Here is a 12,868-nt window from a genome sequence, read left to right on the forward strand (position 1 = left end):
CAATCTACTTCGAGTGTAATTAAACAAGCCAATGCTCGTTGGTATGCGTTGTTTGCATCAGCTGCTCCGCCTCGCAACGCGGGTATATAATGAATAGAAGGTGCATCGCATTTTTAGCTTTTCGCTTCAGAGCTGTCTTCTGCTCTCTAGAAAGCATGTGTTTCTACAAACAAGTCAGCTCTTCTGGAAGAAGTTCTCCTCTTCGTTGGTGTTACGGCATTGCAGTGGGGTCAAGTTCTCTCATGGTTTGCATGATTTACGTCTGAGAAAAAAAAGGCTGTTCTAACAGCTGGTAACGGTGCACTGGTTGAGAGCGCTAAAAAGGCTGTTATCACAGCTGGTAAGAGAGATTCCTATTCGTCGGTCACCGATGTGTCTCCGTTCCCTCTGTTGTAAAGTTTTTGTTTCTTCAAAGCAGAGACCAGTGAGACAGTCGGGATCGCGGGGGCTCGAAGAGCCATTAAAGAAAACAGGAATTACAACTTTGCTGAGATCTTAACCATAAAAGCTAAAATCAGTATTCTTCACTGTGATGTTATGTAAGGAAGCATATCTGAAATAGATTCTTAAATTTTAACCCTTCACCTCCTTCATGGAACGAGGGTCATGTAACCGAGACGTTACTTTTTATGGAAAGTAATGTTACATTACTCTTTCTAACCTGGACTTGGTTTAACCTGGACTCTGACCTTTCTAACCTTTCTAAGTCACTTATTTGCTTAAAAAAGTCTTTTAAAGTGTCAATGACGCCATACACATCGTACGACCAGAGATACTGCTTTACGGCAATCCTTCAGTCACTTTGGTGCTTTCGCACTCTGCACTTTCTTTTCTCCTGAGGCATCGACAACACAGCTGACACAGGTAAATACATGTGCTAGACGAGTTTTTGATTTGTTTGTTTCTGGTCTCGCTTCGGATGCCACGATGCCATCAAGCGGTATCTCTGGTCGTAATCAGTCCTTCACTGACCAATCAGCGTTCATTAGCAGAATCTGAGATTTCTCAACAGCAATCTGGTGAAAGAGACAAATTTAGCCGTATAGCCCCATAGACTCCCATTCATTTTGCACTCATGGGCGATCGCCCCCAGTGGAACTCTGGTGGAACTACAACCAAAATTCGGTACAATAGGACTTAATAGGGAGTGGGCAGGCTCTCCGTAGACGGGCTCTGGTGTCAGTCAATAAATGGGAAAAGTAACTTGCGTTACTTATTTGAAAAAGTGACTCAGATATTTTGTTGTAAATTTAAAGGGATAGTTCACCCAAAAATGAAAATTCTGTCATCATATACTCACCCTCAAGTTGTTTCAAACCTGTATGAATTTCTTTTTTCTGCTGAACACAAAAGAAGATATTTTGAAATATGTCTGTTACCAAACAGTTGTTGTGTCCATTTACTTCCATAGTAGGAAAAAAAAATACTATGGAAGTAAATGGACACATCAACTGTTTGGTTACAGACATTTTTCAAAATATCTTCTTTTGTGTTTCAGCAGAAAAAATAAATTCATACAGGTTTGAAACAACTTGATGAGAGTCTATGATGAAAAAAAAGTAATGTTTTAATGCTGTAAATTTAGGTAGGGTAGATTCTGGGTCTTAGCGCTAGTTTATGAAAAACATTTTGTAAGCTTTCTATCCTAATCGCTGAACACATCAGACACTTTTTTAGCAGAATTGTAATGTCCTTGCGTTATTCAGCCTGAGGGTGGCACTCTAATGATGATTGACATACTTTAGTATAGGTTACACAACAAACGCGTAGAACAGCTTTTCCCAACTGGCGAGAGTAGGCAGAGCCGGATTAGTACCCCCAGGTGCCCCTGGGCACTGAAGCTCATGGGCCCCCCTCCCCTACCTGACAACCACACTCTCCAAAGGAACACACACACACAATACTAAGGCACCAGGTGTGGGATTTGACATGCCATCACTGTTGGTCAAAAGCTGAATGACAAGTTCACAAGACAATGATACAATTTTTTTTTTTTTCTGAAAAGTAGGGCTGCACGATTTGAGGAAAATGTCATATTGAGATTATTGAGGTCAATATTGCGATTGCGATATGCGATTGTGATATAATAAACAAATGGTTTCATGAGTCAACTTGCTTGGTTCCCAAGTAAAATGCACACACAGATTAGTGATAATGCTGAAATGTGTATTTCTCGACTCAAACTAGAAACAACAACTAAATGCACTGTGTTTTCAAATTAAAATAATATTTTTTACAAAATTAAATATTGATACTTTGCAGTCACGTGATATCTGGCGGGCAACAAACGCGGTTAGTGCATCCCATCGCACAACAACTATCTGGCATGTCGTGTACACCTCAAAACACCAACTTTTGTATATTAAAACTGGCAACGTCCTGGCAAGATCCTTGATTAGTTTACTGGTTTTCGTTGCTAGAGTATGACGTTCTTGCCCTCCAGCCAGTACAACTGATGTCACGTGCAAAGTATCAATTGACATCTTTGCAAACTTTGTCTCAATAATACAATAGTAAAAAATAAATGTCATATTTACCAGTGCCCTTACTGTCTAACAGGTAGGCCTAGGACATATACCGATATTGAATTAAGTTATCAAACAGTCTGCACTGCATAAATTCTAAATTAAATATAGACTAATCCTTATTAAAGCTAAAAACGTTCTTTAGTCAAGAGCAGTGAGTAATTTTCTCTGTTCTTTTTGTTCTTTGAATAACTTTACTGACAGAAAGCTTTATTGGCTGCTGTCTCTTTAAGACTAGCCGCTGCTGACAGAGACGCTGATCTCACACGCGACTCGTTCTCTCACAACTCTTCAAGTTCATCATGTTATGAAGATACTCGACAAAAAACTTGTGTTATTGTAAGTTCAAGCACGAAAGAGAACTGTATTCTGGCATGCTGTCTGTGCGCACGATACTGGCGTGTCTTTCTCTGTGGTGTGTGTGTGTGTGTCACAGTCACACTTTTGTCGCGCAAACATGAATTGTTTAAAAGCATTTGCATGAATAAGAGCGGGATCATATAATGTAATATACACTTTTTTTTTATTCTGATTGGATATATATCAAGATCGAGACCAAGCCTTGTGTATACTATTTTTATGTAGCGCACAAAAGAAAACTCTGATCACGGAGGGCGTAAGGGCCCCTGGGCACGTGCCCAGATTGCCCGTATGGTAGATCCGGCCCTGAGAGCAGGGGTGCCGTGTAAAAACTCCATCAAAAATTTGGTTATGTCCGTGCTGTCAACGTTAATGCATGCAAATAATGTTTTTCAGTTTAAAAGGATACTTCACCTCTGGGAAGATGAATGTGTATTTAAAATAGGTCATTTAAGTAGAAGAAATGTGGAGAAATTTTTGAATTTGGAGCTTTCTAGACTGAGAAAAGCCAGAAAATGTATTTTTGGCTTATGTGGATGAAAGACAACAACTCCCAGAATGCACTTGCTTCGCTGCCTTAGGAGGCCACGCCTACCGGTTAGAGAGCATAGTTGAAAACAACAAGGCTAGCCTAAGTAAGTGATGAGTTTGCCAGGGATTTAGAGACCCAAAATGTCCGGGATTCGGCTTTTGCGTTCTACAGTCGCCATTCATCATGTTTACTGTGGCGAGCAGGACGAGGCTGATGGCCGCGGGAGAACGGCGCGAGGCCGGTGGCGTCATTACTGAGACGCGCCGGGTCTCGCATCTCTCACGGGGTTGCGGAAATTTTTTTTAGCAAGGGTAAAGCGCACATCAACCGATCACTTGTTTAGCGTTCATGTAAACACTACAGTCAGATTCACCGATCGGAATTAATTCAGTTAGACTGAAACGAGAGGTGTGCATGTAAACAATGAATGGCGACCGCAGAAAGCAAAAGCCGAATCCCGGACATTTTTAACAGTCTCGCCCGCCGGACAAGTCCGGGAAAAGGAAGATGGTAACCCCTACTTACTCAGCTTTCTCCTAATATTCAGCTTTCTCCACAGAACAAGAGCATGCTAGCTTAGCTTCCAAAGAAAGATGGCTGATACTGTGTACATTCTGTGAGTGAGATCCCACCCTGTATGGGCGGGTTGTAAACATGCGGAACAACGCCATCTACTGGCTGTAGTCTTTAGCCTCTGGATAGAAAATCCTCCGATGACGCAAAATGACGATTTTTGCGTCATCAGAGGATTTTTTTCAAGACAAAAAATACATAAATCTCTTGTCTCAGGGGGATATGAGGGGGGAAAGCATGGTAATTCGAAAATACTACAGGTTTTCTACTAATACAAAGCTTAATGCTAAATCCTGAAGTAACCCTTTAATGCATTAAAAATATTTAACGCAATTAACGCAGCATCCATTTTTTCTGTCATCCTTTGGCTAGCGCTACATTATATAATCACGTTCTTCTTCATGCAAATGCTTTTAAACCATTCAAGCGCTAAAAAGAGAATGCGCTGCCTGTGAACGTGCTGCTTAATAATAACAACACACAATTATACCAAAATGTCTGTTTTGTTGAGTGTCTTAAATGAGTTAAATAAAGTCTTAAATGAACTTAAAGAGTTGTGAGAAAATGGGAAGAGATCTGGGTCATGTGCAACAGTGTATGGAAAGCCATGTGCGCCAAAAACAAGTGAATTTTAATGTCAACGTGTATTTAACGCGTATTTAACGTGTTGTTTACGCGTGAAATACACTTTAAATACGTGTTGTTTGCACATGACAAATCAGCGCGTTAAATACGCATATTCAATGCATATTTAAGACGTGAAATACACATTAAATACATACTAAAATACGCTTGAAATAAACGTTAAAAATCAGTTTGAACTGGTCAGTGTCATTGGCTGCTGAAGACTTGGGTCTAACCATTTCTGTGAGCTTAGGGGGTTACCATATAGGCTACCACCATTTAACATGCAATTGATCAGCTTATTCAGCCTATTTATTTTGTCTTTTTTGTCTTTTTTTGTATAACCTATAGAAATAATATAAATTGCAGTTTTATGAAAATTTTGACAAAAAATAAAATTTCCTTGTTTTCTCCACTCATGCCTTTTTGTTAATAAACACATTAGTGGACATTCTAGCTTTAACATCAAAGCATTAACATTTGTGTGGGAAATCAGTTAAAGTGGAGGTTAGCAATCAGTGCCGGTTTAAGATACAGTAATCATATGTCTTTGGAAAACAACGTGAGCTTTTGTTGTGCTTACATTTACAGCTAGGTGGCGCTTATTGAAACCTTTTTGTTCAGAGATTGGGCACTCATCAGACAAACAGTAATTAGGTACACTTGTGATATTATCAATTTAAATGAATTTAAAGACTTAACGTATTTAAATATGGTATTTAAGACTTTATATATAAGTATTTAAGACTTTCAAGATTAGAATGAGAGCTTGTGCTCAGGTCAGGACAGGTATAAGAACTTGATTTGGCTTTCCTGACAGCAGAAGTATTCTACTGTACTAAAGTCCTTGGCCACCCTGATAATTGGTATTAAAGCAATTTATCTGTAAAAATTATTAGGCAATTTGTTAAAGCACTTTACAACATTTAAGTAAACATATAAACATAAAAATACCAAGTAGCGCTTGTTTTTTTTTTTTAGAACCACACACAAAAAAAATTACACGTTTCAGAATTTGGTTGAGTGAAATTCACGTTTTTTATTGCCAGAGTATCCGAAGCTCGTGTAAAGTAGAAACTGACCCGCCAGCAATAATATCTGGCCCGCGCCTGCAGCCAGATTATTTTGATAGCGGCTGGTTCTGAAATAGATCTGTCACTCACGACCGACAGCAACAGTTACTCAGTCACTTCGTCTTTAGTGATTTTGCCTTCAAAATAAAAGTACGAGAATGTTTTTGCAGAAATGTTTTATTTTTAGATGAATTGAGAGCTTTTAATTTGAAAAGTTCAGAAGACATTCAAAAGAGTCTGTGGATAAAGACACACCGGTTTCGATCCCCTGCCAAATTATTACCCCCCTTGTTGAAGTCAGTATCTGATTGCTTAATCCTACACTGTAAAAAGTTTAACTATTATTTACTCAATTTTATTGGTGAAACATTTTTACACTCAAAAGCTGTGAAATCAATGAAATATACTGCATGAATTGAGTAAATGCAAGTAAAAAAATAAGTAAATCTGAGTAACTGCATCTGGTACATTAACAAATAAAATTGAGTAGAAATAATTTAACATTTAAACATTAAAAAAACAATATTTATGAGTAATATTAACTGTTTTTATTAATGAGTAATATTAACTTTTTTTTCTCTAAACCTTTGTAAAATAGTACTCCACACAACCACCAGTATACATTACATTGGCCTTTATTTTCAATGAGTACAGCAATACAGCACATTTTAGACTGTTTTTTCATGTATACAATATTGCCTGCATTTAAACTTATTTAACAAGTAAAAATGAAATATTTAAACATTCAGGTAGCCTAATTCAAGTGTAATCAACCACTCTGTTATCCAATATCCACCGAATCTGCGCTGGTCCTCGTGCCGGAGACAGACTCGCGCTCTGCGGGTGAACTTTGAACTTCATACCGCCGTCCAGCGTTTCACTCACAGTCACTGAGGTACAGCCGAAATAGACTGCGAGCGACTGACATAACCTGCCAATAAACAAAAAGTGATAGTTCTGAGAACATTTTATCATCCAAATGATAATAATTATATTCATTATCATTATGAAAGCCATGTGTTTATGCAAAGCGTTTCAATCACGCAAAAAGACAAAGGCGGCTCTCGTCTCGTTTAGGTGTCGAATTACGCCTCTGTATGTTGTTTTGCATTAAATATGATTTAAAGCACAGTAATGATTTTATAGATAAAATAAAACATACACCAACCTGAATTTCACAGTGAAAATGCACCAAATCTGCGACGCTGAGAAGAGAGCTGTTGTTCTGGAGACTGGAGAGTTCAAACAGCCACGCTCACTCCAACCGTCGAGTTTTCGTCACGTCAGAGGGTGGGGGGGGGGGGGGGGGGGGGGGGGGCATTGTTTTAATTGAGTAAACTTACTCAATTTTAAGAGCGTGTTAAATATATTAATAATATTGATTTGAATTAAGTAATTTTTTTGTTTCTTGAAACAGATCAGTTTAATTAAACATTCTCAAATATTTTGATAGAAATTTCACATATAGTATATTATAAAGAAATAATTGGTTAGTCAAATACTAAATTATTTTATTGAAAAAAACTTAAATATATCTGTAAATTTTAGATAAAATTAACTGTTGGATTTTTACTCAATTATTTTGGTATGTTTAACTCAAACAATCAAGTAAACGATATACAGAGATTTTATTAAGTTAATAAAGTTAAAAATTTCTGTAATATTTACTAAGCCACAGAATTATTTTTTACAGTGTAACCCCACCCCTAATCCTAACCCTACCAATGCTAGGGGGGTAATAATTTGGCGGAGGTCGAAATTCGGCACAACACCTGTTTTGCCTTCACAAAACTATGTAGGATGAACTCATTGTTGTCTTGACATTCTTCTTTGTATGCCCTATTTTCAATGTCATCTTTCCTCTTTAGACTCTTTGATAGTGCCATTTTTCTCTCACCAGCTATATCTTAAATGTTAACATCACTCTGCACATGATATAATAGCGTACCTCCAGCACGCAATTTAAAAAATGCAGTTTAGTACGTGAGGATGCCAAGGAATAATTCTGTTCAACAATTAATTTCTTAAATTATCCTTTGACTATGTTCTGGCCCGCCGTCTAGTGGCGAAATTTTTTTTTTTGGCCCGATGCCAAACTTACAGGTGGGGAGCAGCAGCTCATTTGCATTTAAAGACGTACACACACGTACGTGACACACACAAAATCGTGTTTTTTGCTCACACCCAAAAAGGGGCAATTTTGACAAGCTATAATAGATTATGTGGGGTATTTTGAGCTGAAATTTCAGACATATTCTGGGGATATCTTGTGAAACCGGGGCATAATATAAATAGAAGTAGATAGAGTAGATCAAATAAAAAGGGAGTTCATATTGACTGCTTGTATGCATTGATGAAAATTTAGGCATGTGCAGTAATATAGAAAAGTGAGGATGCGACACTTCGTGATATCGTATCGAATCGTTGACATGATATTCGTAATCGAATTGAATCGTGAGATCAGTGACGATTCACACCCCTAACAAATATGTAAACCGCTTAACTATGAGGATCAAGGAAGGTAAGCTGTTAGATTCCTATCTAGCTGCATCATCAAGGGGCATTAATGCTGATGGATTCCAGTTAATTTTTGTTACCCAAAAGTGTACCAAATGAGATTTAAACATTCAGGAACGGAAACTGAAATATTTGAAACAGAGCAAAATATCATCAGCATAAAGAGATTTTATGTGAGGTATTTACACAGATGTATAGCTGATGACTGACCTACTGCTTGTTGTAACTGCTTGTGCAAGCATACTTAAAGCATGATTTGTAACTAATGTTGTAAGTTGCAAGTTCAAACGACAATGGTTGTATTCAAACTATTTTTTCTGTATTTTCTCTCTAGTGGAGGAAACCGTCAGAGATGAGGTAGAAGAGTATGTTAGGACTTGTAGAGGAAAGGAGCTTCCTGGATTTTTGAACTACAGAACTTTTGAGAACATTGTCAGGAAACAGATTGAGGAGCTGGAGGAACCTGCTTTAAAGCTGCTCAAAGATGTCGCAGGTAAATAGCATCATAATGTTTGATGGTTTACTGTGCCCTCAATTTAAATTGTTCCCCTAAATTTTATGTGATTTGTTACTACTGTAGAAACAACGTTCTTTCAAAAAGATTGAGAGAATCATACAAATGCATAAAATCAGTGGCAATTATGCATACATGATCTGACCTCTGATAAACTCCTCTGCTTTCTCATCTCTTTTATTTACAGACATTGTTCACTCCTGTGTGGACCACATTGTTAACTCTCATTTCAACGCCTTCTCTCACCTGTTGAGGGCTGCTAAAGATCCAATTGAAGATATTTTCGATGAGCAGTTTCAGAAAGCTGTGGAGAAAATACATTATCAATTTAAGATAGAGAAGATTGTCTACTGCCAAGACAGTCTCTACAGTGACCAGCTAAGCAATGTAAAGAAAAAACCCATAGGCCTAAATTGGCTGTGCAATGCAGATTTACGCGAGATGGTATACCATCTCAGCTCCTATTTCAAGGTTTGTATACCTAATAAGTAAGTAATCTTTGTTCTTTAAAAGGGTGAAGTGTGTAGTCTGTGTACCACAAAAGGCATCTAACAAAACTGCAAATTATAACGATTGTTTCTAAATTCTAAATACTCCAACCACTCATTCCTCTGCAATAGTCAATTTCCTTCTAAACAGCTACCACAGCTTGAACTGTTTACATTTAACTGATCCTTTACATTAAACATGGGATAGAAGAAAAAAATAACAGAAAAAATAAACATCTTAAAATGAATAAAGAATTTTAGTTAACTTTTTACATAATCAATGGCATTATGAGAGGCAAAGTCTTATGACAAATATTGATTTGTGCTAGTTATATTTTGTGTTTACATTTAATTTGAACTTTGTATGTATTTGTAGATTACTTCTGAACGTCTGGCTAATCAGGTTCCACTGATAGTCCAGTATCACATGCTGGACCTCTACATCTCTCAGCTTCAGAATGCAATGCTTGCCATGATTGGAGGGAACAATCCAGGAATGCTGATCCAAGAAGATTCTGCTATTGCACGTAAAAGGAAACATTTGAAAGACCGACTGGAGCGCCTGAAGAGTGCAGGCAAAATCCTGTCGAAGTTTGTGCATTCTGGGTAGCAGTAGCACTGTCACCTCACAGCAAGAAGATTCTTGGTTGAAATCATGGCTGAACCAGGAGGCTTTTCTGTGTGGAGTTTGCACATTCTCCCCGTGTTGGTGCATATTTTTTTTACGGATGCTCTGGTTTCCCCTAAAATGCACAAGTGTGAATGTGCGTATGTCTGTGTGTGTGTGTGTGTGTGTGTGTGTGTGTGTGTGTTTGCTCTGTGTCTGTAATGTACTAGCCATCTTGATCTGCTGTTTCCCTACCTTCGGCCTTAGGAAAAGTGATTTGGAAAATGGATAGATGCAAATTAAAATGTTGGTGGAAAATAAAAAGCAAAAAATAAAATAAATTGTGGTGGAAAATCCCTATTATAGTGGATATACAGCAATCAATTACATGGAAAACTTGCCCCTATAACGTTTCCTGACTGTTCCTTTATTTTAAAGTTGGCATGAATTAATTGAAAGAATTTTCGTAATACTTTTCTTATTGTATGTTTCTGGTCTTATTTTGAATGATTAATACTGTTTGTGAATATTTTGTTTTTATTTTATTGCAAATTTTTGACCTTGTAATTTTAAATTAAAGGTCCCGTATTATGCCCCTTTTCACAAGAAAAGGGGTGTGAAGTGTACACACTCCCCAGAGTGTGTATGTGAAGTTTCAGCTCAAAATACCCAACAGATAATTTTTTACAGCATGTTTAAATTGTCATTTTTTGGGGCTCAGAAAAACGAGCTGTTTTAGCGTGTGCCCTTTAAATGCAAATGAGGTGCTGCTGGACGACACAGGGGGCGGAGCTTCATGAGCTCGCGCTCAGTCTGCCAGGAAAAATTCATCTCACGGAATGATGATAATATCAGAAACTCTCAGTAATGGTGTTCATTTCGCGTCGGACAATAATGCCTACAGAGTCAGAGTGCTGAATTGCGGTTATTATAACGTATTTGTCATCTGCTTGTAGGCTATGTATCCATTATTTATTAATAGGCTAGCCTACAAGTCTGGTGTCTGAATGATGATCAAACATGTACTGATGAGTTTAGTAAAGTTTATTGTACATCACACAAAAGATGAAGCGTCAGTTTTACTTCAGAAAATCACCGCAAGAGCTGAGTAAACAGTAAGTTATAAGAAGTGCGCAAGTAGCCAGTAGAGTTGAGGGAGCATTCCTGTGGGCGGAGGTTAGACAAAAAACGGTTCTAGTGACGTCATTAAAGAAGGAAGTAGAGGGGTGTAGTCCAATCCAGCCGTTTTTTGTAGTCAACTTCTGTTAAATAAAATATCTTGCTTGGCATTGAACTTTGAGCTTTATAATTTTACAGATATTATTTATACTCTAACAACAACATTACACACTAACTAAAGTTTGAAACATGGGATCACGAAGAATGGGACCTTTAAAATATCAGAATTTTCACATGAATATGGTGTTGCATTAATAACGTGAATAATTTGTCATAATACTGCACTCATGATGCTGTTCTATGATGATTGGAAATTAAAGACATCTCTGTCCCTACAGAAAAGATCAAATTTGTTTAATTTAGATTGAAATTTCCTTTGATAATTGTGGTATGTTTTCAAGTGAGACATTTTGAGAGCACCGGTCCAAAATGCTAGAATAGGTCCCAGACTCCCAGCATCCCCATGATGACCCAAAAGAGGACAATCATTTGGACAATGGATGTTCTTTTTACTGTCTTGAACAGTTCCTTAAAATAATAATAATAAAATAAACATTTCTCAGTCTAATAATCTTTCCATTTCAACACAGAAATGATACAAAGATATATTTTTGACATTTGACATGATTTTATGGTTTACATGGACTTTTTTTCTCTCTAGTGTATATCTCACAGTTGGTGTGCCAAATGTTGCCCCAATAAGCAGAAATAGAAGAAAAAATAACTTTTTTTTGCCCTATTTTATATTTTGTCCTATGATAATTACAGGAAAAGCCCTGCCTGAAAAGCATAGGCCATAGGGTGTCTCAGGAGCTGTTCGGCTGTGACTACAGGGTGGCATATTGTACCTCTGTACAGAGAGAAGAGGAGCAGCCAAGCCGTGCCATTGCATTAACTTCCTGTTGATATCTAAAAGTGTTTTATGTCTTTAAATCTCACTAACATTCGAATATTTAGAATTTAATAAAACGCCAGTAATAAAAATAACTAGCTAACTTAGCTGATTACCTTAAAAGCCCTAGTGAAAAAAGTATACTTTATTGTATTTGAAATATATTCCTTTTTCAATAGTAGGCTGCTATTACTGCTATAACAAAAAACTGTACTATCTTTAAATATATTAAAAGTATATTAGCATCATGCTTTTACCTATTTTCTCAATACAACTTTTAACACAGTTTAGTATATTTTAGAAAAAATGCTCTTCTGGCTGGACTTCCATCATGTGAAACTAAACCTCTACAAAAGATCCAGAATGCTGCAGCTCGTCTTGTCGTCAACGAGCCCAAAAGGGCCCACGTCACTCCTCTCTGTTCAACTCTTTGCACTGGCTACCACTCGTTGCCCGCATCAAGTTCAAGCCATTGACGCTTGCTCACAGATCTATCACAGCGTCAGCTCTCTCCTACTTTCACGTATTTTTTTTCCCCACCTGTGAATTCCCGAGTCGGCCAGGAGATGGCGCACGCAGCTGCCAGCTGATTCAATCATCCATCCATTTTCCAAACCGCGCTGGTCTAGCGAAACATCATACAGGTAATTACTTTTTAATTAATTATTAAATTGTTTATTTAATGTCTATACATGCTAGTTTCCATGGCAGAGTCAAATTATTATTATTAAACAGCAAGCACAAACTATGCACAAGCGGTAGCCCTTCCTGCGCAAATTCGCTGACTCGATTTCATCACTAATGTAGGGAATGGTGAATGTGGGTCAGGGGGCTATTTCGAACACAGCATGAGCATTTCAAGGTGATGATACCACTGATCTATATAGAATGTCATTATATAGATCAGTCAGTGGATGATACACAGGGCAACTTTTTGAGCAATGTTGCTAGGCAATATTGCCGTCAATGGGCAACGAGATGAGA

The 12,868-nt window shown here is 37.6% G+C and overlaps 1 protein-coding gene across 2 annotated transcripts in view; it reads left to right on the forward strand.

Annotated features, from left to right (window-relative positions):
- Window positions 1-11,696, forward strand: part of LOC308692462 (interferon-induced GTP-binding protein Mx-like) — a 31,927-nt gene extending 20,231 nt beyond the window's left edge. For both annotated transcript variants that reach the window (XM_081368502.1, XM_081368503.1), the window contains exons 10-12: window positions 8,539-8,697; window positions 8,906-9,189; window positions 9,583-11,696. In XM_081368502.1, coding sequence (XP_081224628.1) covers window positions 8,539-8,697; window positions 8,906-9,189; window positions 9,583-9,816 — 677 coding nt within the window. In that variant the 3' untranslated portion in view covers window positions 9,817-11,696. The remainder of the gene's footprint in view (window positions 1-8,538; window positions 8,698-8,905; window positions 9,190-9,582) is intronic.
- Window positions 11,697-12,868: the final 1,172 nt, after the last annotated feature.

The sequence above is a fragment of the Scardinius erythrophthalmus genome (assembly GCF_964197995.2).
Source record: "Scardinius erythrophthalmus genome assembly, chromosome: 6".
Lineage (NCBI taxonomy): Eukaryota > Metazoa > Chordata > Actinopteri > Cypriniformes > Leuciscidae > Scardinius > Scardinius erythrophthalmus.